The sequence below is a fragment of the Barbus barbus genome, assembly GCF_936440315.1.
Source record: "Barbus barbus genome assembly, chromosome: 48".
NCBI lineage: Eukaryota > Metazoa > Chordata > Actinopteri > Cypriniformes > Cyprinidae > Barbus > Barbus barbus.
This window is the reverse complement of record NC_136726.1, coordinates 9,325,528-9,346,919: the sequence shown is the minus strand read 5'-3', so window position 1 is coordinate 9,346,919 and position 21,392 is coordinate 9,325,528. Positions and strand designations below refer to the sequence as shown.

General features: G+C 37.2%; 1 protein-coding gene across 1 annotated transcript; it reads left to right on the top strand.

Moving 5' to 3' along the window:
- The first annotated feature begins 12,668 nt into the window (after positions 1-12,668).
- On the top strand, positions 12,669-14,585 carry LOC306866410 (beta-1,3-galactosyl-O-glycosyl-glycoprotein beta-1,6-N-acetylglucosaminyltransferase 3-like). The gene has a single exon (XM_079411610.1). The coding sequence runs from the start codon at positions 12,765-12,767 to the stop codon at positions 14,067-14,069; it is 1,305 nt and encodes a 434-aa protein (XP_079267736.1). The 5' UTR covers positions 12,669-12,764; the 3' UTR covers positions 14,070-14,585.
- The last annotated feature ends 6,807 nt before the right edge of the window (positions 14,586-21,392 follow it).

The following is a 21,392-nucleotide window of genomic DNA, read 5'->3' as shown; positions in this document are numbered from 1 at the left end:
TTACTGTAGTTCTAGACTAAATGTGAATGTGCATTAATTCATCCCATTCGCAAAAAAACAGATTTAGTATTCATCAAAATAAATTAACTCACAAAAGTGAGTACACCCCTAAGTGAAAATGTCCAAATTGGGCCCAAAGTGTCAATATTTTGTGTGGCCACCATTATTTCCCAGCTCTGCCTTAACCCTCTTGGGCATGGAGTTCACCAGAGCTTCACAGGTTGCCACTGAAGTCCTCTTCCACTCCTCCATGACAACATCATGGAGCTGGTGGCTGTTATAGACCTTGCGCTCCTCCACCTTCCGTTTGAGGATGCCCCACAGATGCTCAATAGGGTTTAGGTCTGGAGACATGCTTGGCCAGTCCATCACCTTTACCCTCAGCTTCTTTAGCAAGGCAGTGGTCGTCTTGGAGGTGTGTTTAGGGCCGTTATCATCATCTTTAGAAGAGGCTTCCTTCTGGGACGACAGCCATGCAGACCAATTTGATGCAGTGTGCGGCGTATGGTCTGAGCACTGACAGGTTGACCCCCCACCTCTTCAACCTCTGCAGCAATGCTGGCAGCACTCATACATCTATTTCCCAAACACAACCTCTAGATATGACGCTGAGCATGTGCACTTTGGTCGACCATGGCGAGGCCTGTTCTGAGTGGAACCTGTCTTGTTAAACCGCTGTATGGTCTTGGCCACCGTGCTGCAGCTCAGTTTCAGGGTCTTGGCCATTCTTCTTATAGCCTACACCATCTTTATGTAAAGCAACAATTCTTTTTTTCAGATCCTCAGGGAGTTCTTTGCCATGTTGAACTTCCAGTGAACAGTATGAGAGAGTGAGAGTGATAACACCAAGTTTAACACACCTGCACCCCATTCACACCTGAGACCTTATAACACTAACGAGTCACATGACACCGGGGAGAGAAAATGACTAATTGAGCCCAATTTGGACATTTTCACTTAGGAGTGTACTCACTTTTGTGGCCAGCAGTTTAGACATTAATGGCTGTGTGTTGAGTTATTTTGAGGGGACAGCAAATTTACACTGTTATACAAGCTGTACACTCACTACTTTACATTGTAGCAAAGTGTCATTTCTTCAGTGTTGTCACATGAAAAGATAAAATAAAATATTTACAAAAATGTGAGGGGTGTACTCACTTCTGTGCGATACTGTATACTGAGAGTTCACTGCATTCCCTAAATCTTTTCCCAATATTATGTATGGTTGTTTGGTGAAATCCCTAAATTTTGCATTGAGAAATTAGATTTTTGATTTGTTTGATACATACATCTCATGAAATTTGACACAAAGTGGCTTTGCTGGCAAAGGCTGAGTTGCTCCTTTTATACCCAAACATGATCCCTTCACCTACTACCAATTCACCTGCTTATTGTGGACTGTTTCAAAACAGTTTAACTTGGATATCCTATAACCTCTTAATTTTTATTTTGCCTCTGCCCCCAATTATTATTTTTTTTGAGTGTTGCAACAATCAACATCAAAATTTGTTTTGATGTTCAGCTGAATACAAATAAAGATTTTTTAGAAACAATTTAGCTCTGTGCGTCCCAAGTGTGTGGGACCTCCAAAGTTGGTGCTTTAAAAACCGATTGAGTTTTCTTTTATGCCAAAAATCATTAAGATATTAAGTTGATTTGACACAATTTGCATTGTTAAAAGCGCTATACAAATAATAGTGACTTGACTTGAATAGTGACTTAAAATTTCTCTGTTTGCTGGCCTTTATAGGAGGCTGTGAGTATATTCTCATCCAGAAAAAAAAAAGACATTACCAGATTGTTTATGATCATGCTATTCGATTAAGTTATAGGCCTATAAATATTAGTGCCTTGTTTGCATGAGAATGTTGAGTCAGTCATGTTTGTTAAAATAGTTTTATAAACTATTGTGTCCTAAACTCGTAGCTCAGGTTCATAGAGCAATTCCTTTTAAAATAGCCACAAATAGTTTGAAATACCTTGGAGTTAATATGTCTAGAAACCCTAAGGATATATATAAACTTAACTTTTTACCTATGTTAGAAAATCTTAAAAGCACTATAAAATACTGGAGGACACTACCACTTTCAATGATGGAGCGTGAGAATGCTATTAAGATGGTGATATTACCCAGATTTTTTTTATCCTTTTCAGAATTTGCCAATTTATTTGCCCAAAAAGTTATTTAAAGGGGTCAAAGGATGGAAAATTCACTTTTAAAATAGTTTGAACATAAATGTGTGTTGGAGGTGTGTGTACACATCCATCCTATATTGATAAAAATCCATGCAGTGTTTTTTTTTTAAATCCCTATTTCTCAAATCAGGCTGTTCGGAGGTTCCTGTCAGAATGACGTAGTTCTTGACAAGACCGTCCTACCTTAGACCCGCCCTGAGTGAGCCGAGAGAGCTGTCCTCCATTGTGTCTACTCCGGTGCAGGGGAAGACAAGAATGTCTCAGATTAAGCGATTGAACTGTTTAATTGTTGGATATAATAATGAATATAACAATCGTCATTTACTCCCGACATCTGAGCCGCTGAAGACGCAGAGGATTAACGTTACTTTCATTTTGAAGGGAATGCGCCGATCCCCAATCTACATAAATGGGTCTATGTTCACCCGAATAATTCGTGATCCAGCTTTAACTTCGGAAGGAGTATAATGGTTTTTATGAATCTTTGCAAATCGCCTTTCCTAATAATGTGCTAGTTAGCCAGTTTCTCGGCTGAAGTTTATGCTCCATAGATATATATACCTAGATGTATACCTAGATGTATACCTCTGTGCCTTCGGAAACAAATCCTCCGCAGAGGTGAGAGCAGATCCGTTGCTGGCCGACGAGTTAAACATCTTCTACGGCCGCTTCGATTGCAACGGCGGCAGCGCGTCAGGAAGCAGCAGGCAGAGCAGTGATGATTCTGTAATCACCGTGTCAGAGAATGAGGTTCGGAGGGCGCTAAAGAAAGTGAATGTCAGGAAAGCAGCCGGACCTGATGGGATAACCGGCCGTGTTCTGAGGTCCTGCGCCGATCAGCTCGCTGGTTTGTTCACTTCTATCTTTAATGAGTCCCTTGCTACCTCCGTGGTTCCCACCTCATTTAAAAAATCCGTAATAATCCCTGTGCCTAAGAACAATCGACCCTCTTGCCTGAATGACTATCGCCCAGTTGCCCTCACATCTTTAGTCATGAAGGTTTTTGAGAGACTTGTAAAGAGCCACATTTGCTCCTCCATCCCTGATACTTTGGACCCTCTTCAGTTTGCCTATCGCCCAAATAGATCCACTGACGATGCCATCTCTCACATCCTCCACTCTTCCCTCACACACTAGGACAGCAACAATGGGAATTATGTAAGGGTGCTATTCATTGACTATAGCTCAGCTTTCAATACTATAATCCCCATCAAGCTGGCATCTAACCTCGGCCTAAACTCCTCACTCGGTGACTGGATTCAAGACTTCCTCACCGGCAGACCTCAAGTGGTGAAAGTTGGCCAGTTCACCTCAAACTCCATCACCCTGAACGTAGGAGCCCCACAGGGCTGTGTCCTGAGTCCCCTGCTTTACTCTCTCTACCCGCATGACTGCGTGTCCTCTCACAGCTCCACATCTATTATCAAATTCGCTGATGATACTGTGGTTCTGGGCCTCATCTCCAACAACGATGAGACCGAATACTTGGATGAGGTAGAGAGACTCACATCATGGTGCCAGGACAACTGTCTCTCTCTGAACGTGAGCAAAACTAAAGAGCTGATCATGGACTTTAGGAAGAGTCAGCAGCCGCCCTACACTCCTCTTATGATCAGTGGGACCCCTGTGGAGAGGGTGAGTAGCTTCAAGTACCTCGGTGTAAACATCTCAGAGAACCTGACTTGGACTACACACATCCAAACACAGGTTAAGAAACAACCTAATAAAAGTAAACAATTAGCCATACCAATTCATTTGTGTGTCTGTGAGTGTGTGTGAGTGGATGTATCTGTTTTACACTCTTGATGTTTTAGAGTATAACCCATTCCTTGCTGTCCACTTTTTTACTGCATTGTAGTTGAATTATTGATTTTATTTGACATATTTGCTGTGTTACAGGCACACCAGTTCATAGGGGTGTGTGTGTACAAGTGTGTGTGTGTGTGTTGATTTTGCACTCTAGATGTTTTAGAATTTCACCCCTTCATTGCTGGGCTATTTTGTGGCATTGCCGGCTATTTTTTCTGCATTGTTGGGGATTTGTAGAACACACAAACATTGTACACACAAACATTTTCTGTATTTTTGATTATTTTCTATGGTCGGTCATTTTTGACCGAAGACCATGAGTGTGACTTTTTTTTTACGATCACTTAGCTTTTTCGAATCATGCCCTCAATTTTTTTGTGTGTTCACTGAGTGAACTGAGTTTCGTACCATTCTGGTGAAAAAAATTAAAAATGTAAAATTCTCCAGTCAGAAATGACCCAAGACCACACAAGGGTTAAAAGAGGGCAAGGTAGCAGAGAGTGAACTGTAATTAAAATCCTCATTAATTACCACAAGCAGTTCGATGTTCTGGTCGCAAACAGTCTCCTGCACCGTAACATGGTCAGGATGGCACGACTGTTCATTCACATAGAGGCACAAACCACCTCCTAATTTTTTACCAGTCCTCTCTGAATCTCTGTCCAGTGTGCATAATGAGAATCCATCCATTTTCACATGAGAATCTGGTATCCTATCCGACAACCAAGTGTCCGTGAAATACAGTAAACTGCACTGCCGATAAAGGCGGTCGTACCGCACAAGAGCAGACAGTTCATAGACTTTATTAACCAAGGAGCGGACATTCCCCATTATTACTGAAGGTAACTCAGGTTTATAACTCGGCCGACTATTCCTAACACGGACTCCTCCTCTGGATTTGGGAACAAATCCACCTGAAGCTGAAGGCCGCAACTCCAGGAGCACCTGTCGGCTGTAGGTGATGAAAAGCGGGTCTGATCTGGGGTCCCAGTGTTTGGGTAACCTTCCAAACAACTAAGCCCCAGAGCCAGAAAAGGCACACCAAAGTACAAATATTAAATGCCGCCATATCAACGTCATGGATCTGATCATTTAAAATAGAATTTTAAAACAAAGGTTTTAAAATAACAGAATAAACATAAAAACACAAAGCACATTCACACAGGTGGCCGAGTCGCCAGCAAAGGGGTGGCACCTCTATAACATGTAGGACTTGAACCACTGGAGTGCAGTTCCTGAGATGCCCTTTGCCAATAGGAGTTAACAGGAGGATCTGGTGGTGAACCATGCCAAAAGCAGCGGACAGATCCAGCAAGATAAGTACTGAAGTACTGAAGATTTGGAAGCCGCTCTTGCCAGTCGTAAGGCTTCAGCAACCGAAAGTCCACTTCTGAAGCTAGACTAGTTGCTATCCAGGAGGTGTTTCTGTGCTTCAGAGAGTACCACAAATTAACAATTTGTCTAACTCTCGCATGACATGTTTGCTGGTAAGACAAGTGTTTGACAGTTTGTGGAGTGGAGAATTGTGCACTGATGGTTGTAATTTTATTAATGAACAAAGTCCTCCGCTGTTAGAGTTGACGACGACAAATGAAGAGATAAAATGTTTTAAAGAACCTTAGAGTAACGTGTTACCAAACATATTAATTGCAATCAATCAATCTTACTGACTCCAAACTTTTGAATGGAAGTGTATGTCACACTTTGTAAAAAGGACTAATTGTTCATTTATGTCTTATCATTTATGTAAAGTACTATGAAAAATCACAACACTAATTAAGGGATAAAACAAAAAATAATAGGATAAACAAGACTTTTTGCCTGATAAAGATGGCACCTGTGTGAAGGAGTGCCCAGCAGACACATTTAAAGACTCCAGAGGCTGGAGCTGTCAACCCTGTCACAGCTCCTGTCTGACCTGCCACGGCCCTGGAGTGAGAGACTGTGACCGATGCAGTGGCTGGAGCCGCCCAGTTTATGGGAAGTGCCCGGTGATCAACTGCCCGGAAGGCCAATATGTTGATGGTGATAAAGAATTCCTGCCATTTAACATGAGAAATACTGATTTAAACTTGCCGTTTTGTCTTAGAATTTAGTTTGTTATAGTTGGTGTGATAGTGTCCTCTGCTGGATATCGGGTAGTAATACACTTAAAACACTGACAAATTTGTCCTGTACTTTGTATTTGTAGCATTGATTTTCTAAATGTTTTACACTGAAATTTTTAGACATCATTTAAAATAATTTTGGAAAGCTTCAAAGTTGACGTTTTACTAAATATATTGATTGAAAGTTTTGACATTTTATTTTAACACGATTTGAAATTATTATGGTTTCATTTTATAATGTTATATTTTAGAAATCACTGGATTAATCCTTAAGTCATAAATTGGGGTTTGTGGGACCAATATCCCCTGCAATCCTATATAACTGCTTCAGAACTCTAATAACATATGGAAAAAGATAAACTTTTAAGTTAGTATAATGTGAATATTTTCCAGATAAATTTTTAATAACACCAGCTTTCATTCAATGACAATAAAGATCTAATTATTTATTTTTGCCACACAAATATACTGCTGCCTTTATTTTTTCCAAAGGTCTTTGATCATGTTATTCATATACTGTTATTAATAATTATTATTTTGGATTATCTTTCATTTCATATTTTGTTATCCACTTTTGTCTTTTTTTTTGTATAGCAGTTAAACACAATAGCCATGTCTTTTTTTTTTTTTTTTTACCCCGAAAGGGGAAAGTCGCACTTGTTACTGTGATAGATCCCGCCTGACATGTTACGGTCCCAAGGCTCAGAATTGCATCACATGTGCTACCGGTAACGTATAAGTTAGCTTTACTTTCCCTCCTAACTGAGAAACAAAAGAACTTGCTGAATAAATAAGACATTTGCCTACTTAATAGGTTCTTCGCACCTCTGTTTTCTTTCTCAACAGGATACATGGACCGCTGTCCTCTAGGTTTTTATGTGAACATGTCTACGTCAGTTTGGGCTTTAACCCCAAAGTATACTTTGGTTTTCATGTGTATTCTATGGTATGAGTACAGAGTACGTAATTTTACAGATGTAAAAATTATCAGTATAATACACACAACCAGATTTTTCCAACAGAGCATACTCTGTTTGAGTTTGTAAAAAATATGCCTTTATTTTTTTGGCATTATAAGAATAAATATAGACATATTGCGTATATATATATTTCCCATATTTGGCTCCGTAGAAATGGACCTGTGCATGCTGTGAGGATCCCTGCATGTTGAAAAGGGCCTTGTTGTGGATCCCAACACCATGATGTGTGGAGTTTCCAGGCTAAACAACAAAGTAACTTGCCAAGCATGTCACTGGTTCTGCCAGTCCTGCAAAGGACCCTCTGACTAGCAGAACCACTCTATGTCCAACTACCTCCACAGTACGAGTGACTTGAACTTACCTGAACTTATGTCAGTGCATTTCTGGGGGCATCTCCTAGATAGCCTACTGTCTTGAGCTGTGTACCAGGCTACCTTCATCTGGTCTCTCATCTCATCATTAGCCACTGTCCCACAGGATAAGATCATCTTATGCACACAAACTTCATTCATTGTTTGGTAGTAGGAATGCACCAGTGTTTGATTAAACCGTAGCTTCCCAAACTTCTCATATCTAAATATGAATACTAAAAATAGTTCAAAATAGACCTGAGCAACTTTAACAAGGGACAAATTTGAATTGTCAGATGAAACAACAAGGCTTGTGGGGTGCTAGTGGTGAAAACCAAACAACAGTGGTCCAATCCTTAAACAAGAGCGCAAGCTCATCATGGGTGAGGACACTGAAGGTTATATCATCTGATCCCGAACTGACGGGTCTACTGTGGCACGTGTCACAGAAAATATTAATGTCAGTTATAGGAGGAATGTGTCAAAACATGTGAGGCATTATAGCTGAAAAAAGAAAATAAAAAAATAAATAAAAATAATACTGATGATCACTCCTACCCCAGTTGAAAGCACCTACAATGAGCATGTGAGCATCAGAACTGCACCTTGGAGGTGGGGAAGGTGGTTGTTTGATCCAATGATTCTCATTTATATTTATATCAAGAGGACAGCTGTGCTGTTAAATTTGCATGCGCAAGAGAAGCTTTGTAAAGGTGATAATTACCTTTCAAGCGCAAGAAAAAATTATTTGCAAATGAAAATTCTGTCATCATTTACTCACCCTCAAGTAGTTCTAAACATGTATGAATTTCTTTGTTCTGCCAAGCACAAAGGAATATATCTTGAAGAAAGTTTGTACCCAGGCTGTCTGGGGCACCATTGACTTCCATAATAGGAAAAAAGAAAAAAATAATAATAAGGAAGTCAATGGTGCCCCAGAACTGCTCTGTTTCTCACATTCTTCAGAATATCTTCGTTTGTGTTCAGCAGAACAAAGAAATGCACACTGGGTGAGTAAATGATGACAATTTTCATTTTTGGGTGAACTATCCCTTTAAGACACCCAGCGCTCTGATGCTGATGTTGTTGGTTCATTGTGTAATTATTGCCTGTTAAACATGCTATTTAAAAAAGAAAAGAAAAAGAAACTCTGTAAACTATATGAATTATAAAATGAGTGTAGTCGGGTTTATGTCCCCACCAATGTCGAAAGCATCTCACCTGCACAAAAACAGATTCAATATCCTCAAAATGAATAAAAACAGTCAAATGCAAACTTAGAATATTATACAAACCTGCAATAATTAAATGTTAAATAACAAAAATGTAATTTATGTATTTAATCCCATTTTCTTAATGTCTCTGCTACTAACCTTTGATGATCCAATTCAACCGTATAAAGCAAAAATGACACATTTGTTTAATTTTTGTTATTGCTGAATAGTGTTGAACCTTTTTCTCCTGCGTCACATTCTTCGTGTAATTTGTTTGAGCTGCACCCTCTGTACAGACATGAACATCCATTTCCCTCAGCCTGAGGCGTGTTCATTTCACTTTTGTTGTAAAAGCGCTTTTACATTTGTAAAATAACTTTTTTATATTAAAAACAGTCAAGTAAGCCCTGCCCAGATTGGAACATCACAATATAGTTCTGCACCGCGACTCAACATCACACTTATTTGATGAACTAGTTTTGCCTGCATCCATTTGGAAAAACTCATCACATACCCAATAAGTTTGTTATGTCTGGACACAATTAATATTGCAGACAGTATGCCTGAAAAGATCTGATTTGAGAGAAAAAAAAAACTAGATGTACCACTTCACCACAAACATAAATGGCCCATTCTGGCTTTTTAATGTGCTATGGTTTATCTAGATCACTAATTCTGTTCATTTATATTAAAAATTAAACTTCAAATAATAATTCAAAGCAGAATTATCTTCAGGAAATAGTTTTTCATTAAACAGGACAAAATGCACAGAAGAATAGTGAACTTTTCCGTGATGCCTGGAACAACCTACATTCAAATTGTCCAGTTATTAAGTCTGATGTCATATTTCTAGGTCCAAACACTCTGCCAAAACAACAAACTGCTACTTTTAGAGATGTGAATGTCAAAAACATTGTGTTTATATGTGATCCATTTGAAATACTTAATCTATGATTCAAAGGCAAATAATTCCAGTTACCTTATTCGCTGAATTATTTTATTTTTTTCATCAAATGGTTAAAATTGACAACAAACAGCAGCAGACATGGTGGATGAAACCAGAATTATGAAGCGCATATTGCAATATGTAATAGCCGTGTAGTGCCGTAGATACTGCTTAAAGGTACTGACATGTTAAAGCAATTATTTTTTTTTTAAATGAGTAAATTAGAATGAATGAGAAAATAAAGCACGGGTAACTATTACACTTGCAATGCAGCATTAAAGTCTTTTGCCAGCTCCATGCCTTTAAAGTAAACAAGAATATAATTAAACAAATTACAAGCTAAAGAACAACTGAATATCTACTGACATCACAGCTCAGGAAAACAAATAGTGGTAATCTCACACTGGGAATATGTATTTTTGGACACAGGTTGAATTTGACACCCATTTTAAGGTTTAAATTAGACATGATACTCGCTCATGGATCTACATACATACATCTGCATATGTATTCTCATACACAGTCGGGGTGACAAGAAGACCGCCTTCTAGATTGGCCATTTGTAAGAAACAATCCATCTAGTTACACAATAGTTTCAACTGTCAATGTGCTTTTTGAAAGCACAAGTATGATTAAGCAAAGATATAAAACAATGAAACACTGTATATCTGACAATCCATAGTAGCCTTTCAAGTTCAACAGCATTCCTTTAGTTTCTGGTAATGGACAGGACACTGGAAACTCTGACTGGATTACAAGTGCACGCAATCTATCACTCATCTTTCTCATCAATATTTTTTTAACTTGGCTGAAATATTCATTACTAGTTTTGTTGTTTAAAGTGAGGGTTTAAAAAACTAAAAACTTTAATTGGGCAGCATCTGCTTATCCAATGACAACTGCCAACAGAGTCTACTAGTGATCTCAAAGTGTGGCAAAAGGTTCTAAACTTACAAACTTATAAAGTTAACACTAGAGATGCACTGATTGCAATTTTCTTGGCCGATTCCGATTTCTGAGTGTGACCTGCCGATACTGATTTTTGCTGATTCCGATTTTCTTTCTAAAAACTATAATTGACAGCAAATGCAAACAAAAATCTATACTTTTTTATTGCAAAAAATATATTTTTACATAATAAAAATGATTAAACATTCCAATTCCCCCAATCTGGACAAAGTTACTGATGTTCTCTCTTAAACACCTCTCAAGTGCTCTGTGACTAGAAAAAAGGTAGAAATAACAATTAACTGAAAAGGAGTTGCTGTACTACTATTTAACAAAACAGATGTAATTCCCCACTGTTTCTTAAATGGTCTTTTTTTTCACTAACCTTATTAAATGTGTCATCTTTCGCATCAAATTCTTGCATTGTTTCAATTAATTCAGTTAGAATAATACGAAACTTTAGAGCTGTTACCATTCAAATGAAAGCAGTAACAACAAACTCCATCTTTCCACTGCAGGAGACACAGAAGCTGCATCTGAAGTGACATTAGATGTATTTACACAGACTGTTTAATGAAGTAGAGGTGCCATGAATGCATTTACACTGCAAAATTTCGAATGCATAAAGAATTGTATAGGATTCATGTTTTAGATATTTTTAAACATACAAAAAAAGAAATGTTGGGAAAAATGCAATGATAGTTTTAAATATGAAACCAAACCAGTAGGTGGCGACAAATGACTATTTGACCGAGTGAGTTTTTTGCCCTAAATAATACTGAAAATTACTACTATCACATAGAATTTAGGATGGATAGTATGGGATGTAGGCCTACTGTCTTTATGAATGGGTTACTGAATCATTGACTCACTTGATTCGATCAAAAACGTGGATTCATTCAGTAGGCTAAGGAAACAATGCTGTGTTGCTCGGACACACAAAACAGTTCTGCTGTGGCTTTAATTGGAACTATTTTCATTAGAGAAATTGAGCAAAAACAGTCAATATTGTGTCTAAACTGTAAGTCCCTTAATTTGAACTTCTTGTGTATTGAACTACTATTGTATAAAATCACATTGCAATCATGCTAAAACAGGTTGTTTCTGCAATGTTGCGTACCTAAGGCTATTATAATGTTTTTGTTTTGTTTGTTTTTACTACCGCAGTAGGCTATGTATTTCTGTGGCTATGTAAAGGGCCTTTCGTCCTGGTGCGTAGAGACCGCCCACTGACACACAGCTTCACTCGCAAGCAAAACTTTTCAACTCGCAAACAAAAGTTTAGACCCGCAAAAAAAGAAGGCAGGAAAGAGAGCAACATTTGTGGATTAGTGATGAAAAGTTTTTGAAGTGCACAAAGAAAAATATATATATTTTAAAGATTTACACGCACTGCAAATTATTTTGTTTTCAATTACTTTAATTTTGAACCTTAAGAAGACTTTTTTTTGCAAACTTTTATTTTTTAATTACAAAATAATTAGTTTTGCTCTCAAATACCGAATTTTTGTTTGAATAATAAAGACACAAAAATAATTCCATAATATTCCGCCATGATTCCAGTTTGAAATGAGTGTAGCCTATATGTTCCATTCAAAGGGCATTATAGTGTGCCAAACTTGAATTTAAATTGTATTTATTTACAGAGGTATATGATGTCACACTCGTCTGTGTGTGAAGAAGCTGCAAGCAGTGGCGCAGCGCAAATCCGTGAATGAATGTTCTGAAGTGAAGTAAACTTCAATGGATAGGGAGTAATAGGGATCATATCAATCGGAACACAGTTCATGCACGTAGCTCTCTTCTAACGAGCTGGTTATATGAATCAGGTGTGTTAGAGACATGCAAAATATACAGAGCTTTCCACGCTGTGGTAAACTGATATTTCTTACTTTAAATCTTTCTTAAAGTTTTTAAAAAATGTTTTGTTATTTGCCCAAAATATCTGGTATACAAAGCTTACAAAATGTTTTATTTATTGAATGGTTGACAATCACACCCTCCAGAAAGATGACAACCACACCTTTCCTGTGTAATAATTATTATGCATATTTTGCACTTATGTCTGCCCTTCCCCTTTGAATATGATTCGCTAACTTTCAGTTTTTGCCACACGCTTCTGGTGTGTGAACAAGAGAGGCTGTTTCATACCTCACTGACTCAGATTTCCTCTCCTGCTACTTGTTTCTGGCAGGTTATAATCTTAACTCAACATGGGATTTGATAATCAGAGGATTATGAAAATAATCTTTGTCCTTTCTGTGATTGTAACCATGTCTGTCCTTATGCTGAGTTATCCAGGACTAAGGATAAAATGGCCTCACAAAAAAGAGTCGGTCTTGAATCACTTACTAAAGCAGGATGTTGGAGAACTACAGGCTTGTTCTGCTATTATTCAAGGAGACATGGATGTAGTGGACAAGGATGTTTTCAGGAAGCTCCTGGTCTCTAAAAAAAGAAAAACTTTGCTATCAGAATCATTCTACCTCAACACAACCAAGGATTGTCCAGCCTACATTCGAGACAGAGGATTTCTAACCATTTCTCTCAGTAAAGAGGAAAAAGATTTCCCTATTGCTTACTCCATGGTGATCCATGAGAAGATCGAGATGTTTGAAAGGCTCCTGAGAGCCATTTACACTTCTCACAATGTGTACTGTGTTCACGTGGACCAGAAGTCTCCTGAGATCTTTAAAGAAGCAGTAAGGGCCATTACGTCCTGCCTGACCAACGTGTTTGTGGCCAGCAAACTGGAGCATGTGATCTACGCCTCATGGTCTCGAGTTCAAGCGGACATGAACTGCATGAAGGATCTGCTCAAGTCACCCGTCCAGTGGAAGTATCTGCTCAACACTTGTGGCACTGATTTCCCCATTAAAACCAATGCAGAAATGGTTCAGTCTCTAAAATACCTGAATGGAAAGAACAGTTTGGAGTCTGAGAATGTAGAGGCCAAAAAGGGCCGCTGGCAATATCATTATGTTGTTACGAACGTTGTGACTCGGACAGATGTTAAAAAGTCGCCTCCACCCATAAAGACCCCCATGTTCTCAGGAAATGCTTACTTTGTGGTTTCAAGAGAGTTTGTGGAGCATATCTTCAAAAGCAAAGAGATTCAAAACTTCATGGAATGGGAGAAAGACACATACAGTCCAGATGAGCACATGTGGGCTACATTACAGCGGATGCCTTCAGTGCCAGGATCTAATCCTCCAAACATCAAGTATGAACTATCGGACATGAATTCAATTGCTCGTCTGGTGAAGTGGCGTTACCATGAAGGAGATCTAAAGAGTGGGGCTCCCTACCCACCATGCACTGGGATGCACAGACGGGCAGTGTGTGTCTATGGAGCTGGGGACTTGAAATGGATTGCGAGGCAACACCATCTTTTCGCAAACAAGTTTGACCCAGAAGTAGACGATGTAGCCATCAAATGTATGGAAGCCTTTTTAAGGTACAAAGATATTTATGGTAGATCATTACTAACAGTTCAAAAATCGGACATTGTTTTATAATGCTATCTGTATATTTCAGTAAAAAATGTATCATTCTTTATTATTGATAAGAAATACATTGATATGATATTAAAAATATTTATATTTGTTAATGTTTTATTTAATATAACCTTTTTTTCTTTTAGGATGTTGCAAATTATTAAATAAAATTAATGAATTTTACAAACTATTTGTACACTTCAGAGAAGCTCTCTTTTTGCTACGCATACTATTTCATACAAACCAACACATTTTTTAATAACTTTAAAGAAAAATTAACATGAACAGATCATTAGTCAGTCATAAATATCATGTTAAAAACATAATGAATTTACAGAAAATATAATTTGTCATGAGTTGTCAGTGCATGATATTGTGCTCTGACTTATAACAAGTAATTTACATTTATGTAAAAATGTATCACAAAAATGTGTCTATAAACAAACAGGATATGGTTTTCCTTAAAATGGAATGTGTGGTTAAAGTATCACAGGAATGAGTCAACACACTAACATACTCTTGTATACCTGTATATCATGTCTGAAAAAACAAGTAACTTTTGTTGTAATAAACAGCTTGAAAGTTTGAAAATTGTTGTAGTGTGGCTTATAAAAAGGATTAAAAAAAAAAAAAAAAAAACTTTATACGATAACTTTGTTTATATGTGCTGATCACTTTCACACTGTTGTACCTTATACAATCTTCATATTACATTTCTGCAAAGACAACAAAACTTACTCCAAATTACAGTTCTGCTGCAAAACATAAGGGCAGTTGTGTTTAGACCATATATGGTTACTCCTCACTCTGAAATGCCATCACATGCAGACGAAACTTCTGCAGTGCATACGAAAGAGGGTATTGAGGTATTGTTGGGGGGGATGGGGGTGTGTGTGTGGGGGGGGGGGGAATTGAGAATTAGAATGGAATTGAGAGCCACTGGTGTTCTGTGTGGCATGAGACATTGAGGGTGGCATGTGAACTTCATCAGTGACGGACTTAAAGATTGTCATCTATAGCACCTTTAGTGACTAACTTTAAAAACTGTAGACAAATAGACTATTAAGGAAATATCCTTTAACAGTCTTAATATTTTCCATAGACTAATTTTAGAATACTTTATTTTTACATTCACCACATCCGTATCCTAATGTACACTACTGATCTGTAATGTCTGTTAATGAGCTATTTGTGAAAGCTGTTATGAAGGACTGCCATATTTGTAAGAAAGAATTTAACAAACCAAAAATTATATGAAATTCTCAATGCATATGGCATGATTAAAATGAACATGAAAGTGAATAGGGGAGTATAGAGTAAGAAATCTTCAAAAAAGGATAACATATAGCAGTACAAACATATTCTGTGGAGACCTAACACAGAAACAGAGCATGCAAACAAACAAGAACATGCAAGCCATTTGCTAAAAGGTCTTCCTGTCCAAACCACTGAACAGCAAAGTTGAACAGTACACCACTGCGCACAGAGATTATGAACACTGAACCGAAACTGTGTGGGATACTGGAATTCCACTTGTTAGCAGGTGTACTGGTTGTCTAGGTAAAAATTCAATAAAATAAAGAGGTCAAATGTTAATTTACTATGACCCAGAAAGCACCTTCTTGTAGATACCTTAACCACACTCTACTCTTTCACTTTTATACTGACAGCCATTCAAGTAACTGTGTATTCTCAATAAATGTTTATATTTAAATATATTATAGTAGATGTTTTAGCAGTGCCTAGTTTTGTTTTGAAAGGTAAGAACATGATTAAATAGACCAGTCTGCTGCCTTTCATGCCAAGGAATTTTGCTAGATAAGGTTCTGTGTTTTCTGGCTCCATCAGCCTATTAGAGCCGTACCATTCCAAGCCGAGTCATACCACGCAATGGAAAAGCAACATTACTGTCATCAAGTGATTGATCAGATAATACAGCCCAAGTGATAGTATCAAACACAGTTGTTTTACGGGAATCTGTGCTAACTGAGCAAACACAATTGGGATGAATGTATATGCTAACCTATGCATAAGTAGCCTAAGCCTGTTTGACAAGCTGATATCATGGTGCCCTTTACTGAAGACTCGTTTAAATAAACTCTGACTCTAGTACAGTATGCGAAATAGTGGCATGTAGAACAATCTGTACTACAGAATGGCTTCATGTTGAATATCATTTTGACCAAACTTCATGTGGACTCTAACTTCTGTAACTTAAGCGTATGTAACTTCATTTACAGTAACAGCAATGACATTAACCAAACTCAGCCCCCAATGAGGATTAAATAAATATAATATTGATATACATTTTTTTTAAATGTTTAGGGCGGTATACTAAACTTACTGCAGTATTCCATTGTATTGCATTGAGAATAAGCCAAATACAAGTCTTCCTGATATCTCTCTCTCTCTCTCTCACACACACACACACACACACACACACACACACACACACACAAACCTGTTTACTGTACATACAAAATGATACTGTTTGCATTTAGAACAAACGTCTTTGCTCAAGTACAAACTGAAAAATTTAACCAGAAAACAACATTACTTTAAACTTACTTCTCTGCATATCCAGGGGCGTGTTTTGGGGGCCCTCAGCAAGTGTTCCCGGAGGGGCCCCCCTCAGTGGATTTTGCAATCGATTCTGGGGTAGGGATGGGTATCGTTTACATTTTATCGATACTGATGCGAATACTTATCAATACAGTTATCCATACTACTCTCTATAATTTGGTGAGAAAATAAATTATGTAAAAAGATGTTGAAAAATTGCAAGTTATTTTATTACTGTAGTTTACAAATGCCTCCAAGCAAACAGAAAAGGGCACATAAAGCACATTTTTTAAATAAAAAGGCCCTTCAAAGAGAGAAAGAGAGATTTCCTCAGCATACCATAGCACAACATATTTGAACATCGTGTGCATAGGAGCACAACAGAATGTAATAGAGAATTCTGGCGTCTCTAGCTATTTTTATTAAAGAAAATTAAAATATTGACTTTCTCAGGGAGCGGGCGTGATTTCTCCTAACAGAGAGTGTTTTTTATCTCTGTTTTTATCTAAATGATAAAAGGCTTATTTTTAACATGTAGACTTATTTATAGTGATTCTTCAATCAGGATTTTTACAGACATTCATTCAGGTCCTGAGTTTCATTTTTGAAAATGGGGTGAATTCCCCTCTTAGATGACTGGAGGGAGGATTTTTTTTTTTTTTGAGTGGTAGAGGGGGGAATTGTTTAGACTTTTATTTCCCCCCAAAATATGTAATAAAATGTTTGATCATGCTATGTATTTTTGTTTTTACAATGGGGCAATTGTTGAGAGTGCACACTGGAAAGTGCAGGAGTGCTGAATAGTTTAAATACTGGCAAACTTAAAAAAGAAATGCAAATTATGAACTTTAGTGATGACGCATGTAAACTGTGACAATTCCTGTGTCAATAGTGCAGTGTGCAGCTCGTTTATAGTGCAGACGCGATGTGGTGATATGAAGCCATTTGCGCATTTTGGGAAGGAAAAACTCATGTCTTCTTCTGCCCTGTACTGTGACAATCATATAAAATATGTAACTTAGAAATCTTAACATCATTTGTATTTTGTTTTTTAACTTACTAGACACTTTCTTACCTGGATCATGATCTTGCCTTTTCTCTACTGTGCTTTCTTCAATGTGCTTTACTTCACTCTCTATTTGTTGAATTCTAGTTCACTTGACTGTGAAAGACAACAATTTCTTGTTGTGTCTCAATAACGTCAGAACATTTTTCTGTTATCCTTAGGTGCAATGATTGCAATCAATGTTGGGAACACATGCAGTCGTGCTGTGTGCGGAAGACTGATGTTCTATTCTCACCTGACTGCTGCTCATTTACAGACCTATACTCCCATGTGACATGAAAAAAAATTGTTGTATATCCATCTACAAAGAAATATAAATATCAAAATTTTGATCATCATGTTATCTTGTTCATTTGAGCCTTTTAGCTTCATAAACAATACAGTAGGTTCCACATTAATTCAACTGATGTTTGATTGGATTCCATATAGCCATTAGCTTCATTCAAATTCATTACGAATATAGACAAACCTTGTTTTAATGTAGGCTAATGGTCTAGATTGGCGATATGTTCCATCTGTTTTATATTATATATTTCATTTTTTGTTTCTATTTATTAAAAAAAATAATACCTTTGCCACTTCTCTAATTCAATGTGACATAAAATATAATAATAATAATAAAAAAATATATATAGCCTATATTAAGGTTAAGACAGGCGGTAAGATTTGCCTGTTTCATTTTTAAAATACTTTGTCAGTGATGCGCGAGCCAGACAATTGTATTTACACTGCAATAAATGGCTCACCTGTTTCCACTAAAAATAGCTAAAAGATGTTCACCTTTTCAGCAAAACTACAAAATTTAGTTTGATTTGAGTTGTTTAAAACGATTGAAATAGGCTACTATTTGGTCAGTGGAAAGAATGAGGTCAAGTATATTCTAATATAGGCTATTTATCTGAGAAAAACAGTTGTTTATATGGATATTTTGATATATCCTAAAACATTATGGATGATTTGGCAATAAAATGTAATGTGGCACAAATGGCATTTAGTCTGTATCTCATATTTTCTTAACGTCTTGTATCTTTTGACGGTGTTAAACATGGTGTCACATGGATGGGAATATGCATGGAAATGATATGCAGATGTGGTTATGGTCATTTTGTTTTTGTTGCTGAAAGTCATCCAATATCCTTGTTATGTTTTAGAATAAATATATCAAAATATTCTTAAAAAACAAAACTGTTTAAAATAGTTATCAAATAAATATTTTAGAATAAAGTTTTAAAGTTCTAAAGAATAAAGTTGATCTCATTCTTTTACACTGGCTATTTATTTTTTAGCGGAAACAGATATTTATTGCAGTGTAAATACAATTGTCTGACTCGGCGCGTCACTGGCGTATTTAAAAAATGAAACGTGCAAATCTTACCGTTTACTTCCAGTTGTCTTCACACGATATTAACACGTCTGTGCAGCTGTGGTTGTATTTTCATTGGACCTATTCAAACCGGACCACCGAGTATCCAGCAGTGCCAGAAGTGCGCATCATTGATCATTGTTCTCGCGAAATATATTTTCTCAAAACACGAAATCTGCAGTTTAAAGATGAATTATTGTGCACCTATATAGCACTCCTCGCTGTCATTAAAACATAGCATGCCACAGGAAAAGTGATCAAGCGCATCCACCACAAATTGTCCAATGTCTATATTCATAGGCCTATAGGCTAGCCTAATTTTTGTTTAACTTCTGCATAATGACTTCATGCAATTTCAGTGCTTATTTACATGATGAGAGTGGAATATTTAATGTAAATGTTTATATCGACATGAAAACAGAATTTAAAATCGTTTACTTCATTTTTTTTTTTTTTTTTTATAAATCCCACCTTTTGCGTAGGAAGTGGCGTACGCCTCTTCCAGGGCAGGTTTTGTGCGTACGCAACGTTTATAAATGAGGCCCCTGAAGCGGGTTGGAAATAAACTTTGCAGGACAGTGGGTCCCCAGGAGCAGGGCTCAAGACCTATGGAGTAGCAAATTTGAGTGCTGATGGGATTACAGTTTGCCAGAGTGCGAGCCCGAGCTTTTGCCAAGACTTATCACAGACACACATATGCATTTTATCAAATATTAATTTTACGTTGTAATCATAGTCTGCACTTTTTTTATTTTTTGTTTCATTGTTGTTAGTATTCTGTCATAAGCCTGTAAAAATTGCGGATTTTTTGTGACAAATTGCCCCTCATAATATGAAAACATGCTCTGCTGTTTGCACATAAATCGTAATTTTCTTTCCTTGAAAATACTTGTAAAAATGTTGACGTTTTTTTTGTAGCCATAACTGTGTCTATAAAGAAAATGAACTCATTTTGTTTCTGCTTCTATAGCCCAGGAAATTAACTTTCATTATCCCCATAGAAATGAATGCTTAGTAACCAGGGTTTTCTCCGTGGGTTAGCGATCCCTACCTTGCCTGTATGCACCTGCCTTTTGGTAGTTTCACCTCTAATATATACCAGAGAGGCTGCTTCATATCTTACTGATACAGTGGCAGTAGTTTCTCGCAGGTAGGGTTTCAAACTGAAAATGGGATTTAATAAACCAAGGATTCTGAAAACAATTCCTATTCTTTCATTGGGTCCAACGCTGTCCATCATCCTACTGAACTATCCAAGGAAGAATGCCCTTCTAATGGGAAACTGGAATTGAATCACTTACTAAAGCAGGATGTTGGAGAACTACAGCTATTATTCAAGGAGACATGGATGGAGTGGCCAATGATGTTTTCAGGAAAAAGAAAATCCCTGCTATCCGAGTCATTCTACCTCAACGCAACCAAGGATTGTCCATCCTACATCCGAGACTTCTAACCATTTCTCTCAGTAAAGAGGAAAAAGATTTCCCCATTGCTGACTCCATGGTGGTCCATGAGAAGATCAAGATATTTGAAAGGCCCCCGAGACACTCCTCACAATGTGTACTGTTCACGTGGACCAGAAATCTCCTGAGATCTTTAAAAAAGCAGTAAGGGCCATTACGTCCTGCCTGACCAATGTGTTTGTGGCCAGCAAGCTGGAGCATGTGATCTACGCCTCCTGGTCTCGAGTACACGTGGACATGTGGGCTACATTACAGCGGATGCCTTCAGTGCCAGGATCTAATCCTCCAAACATCAAGTATGAACTATCGGACATGAATTCAATTGCTTGTCTGGTGAAGTGGAGCTACTAAAGGAGATCTAAAGAGTGGGGCTCCCTACCCACCATGCACTGGGATGCACAGATGGCCAGTGTGTCTATGGAGCGGAGGACCTGAAATGGATTGCGAGGCAACACCATCTTTTGGAAAACAAGTTTGACCCAGAAGTAGATGAAGTAGCAATGAAATGTATGGAAGCCTTTTTAAGATACAAAGCCATTTATGGTCGATCATTACTAACAGTTCAAAATTCTGGCGTTATTTTATGATGCCAGTAGTGATGTGTTCTATAGCAGTCTATGTATTTTTCTAAAAATTGTCAGTGTGAATATCTTATTTATTTGGATAGAATTTCTGTAATTTATTATTTAGTTTTTATACTGGCATACTTATTGACAAGAGAACACAAATGTATAAATACAACTATGTAAATGTATACATAAAACTTCCCTTTGTTATATATATATATATATATATATATATATATATATATATATATATATATATATATATATATATATATATATATATATATATATATATATATATATATATATTTTTTTTTTTTTTTT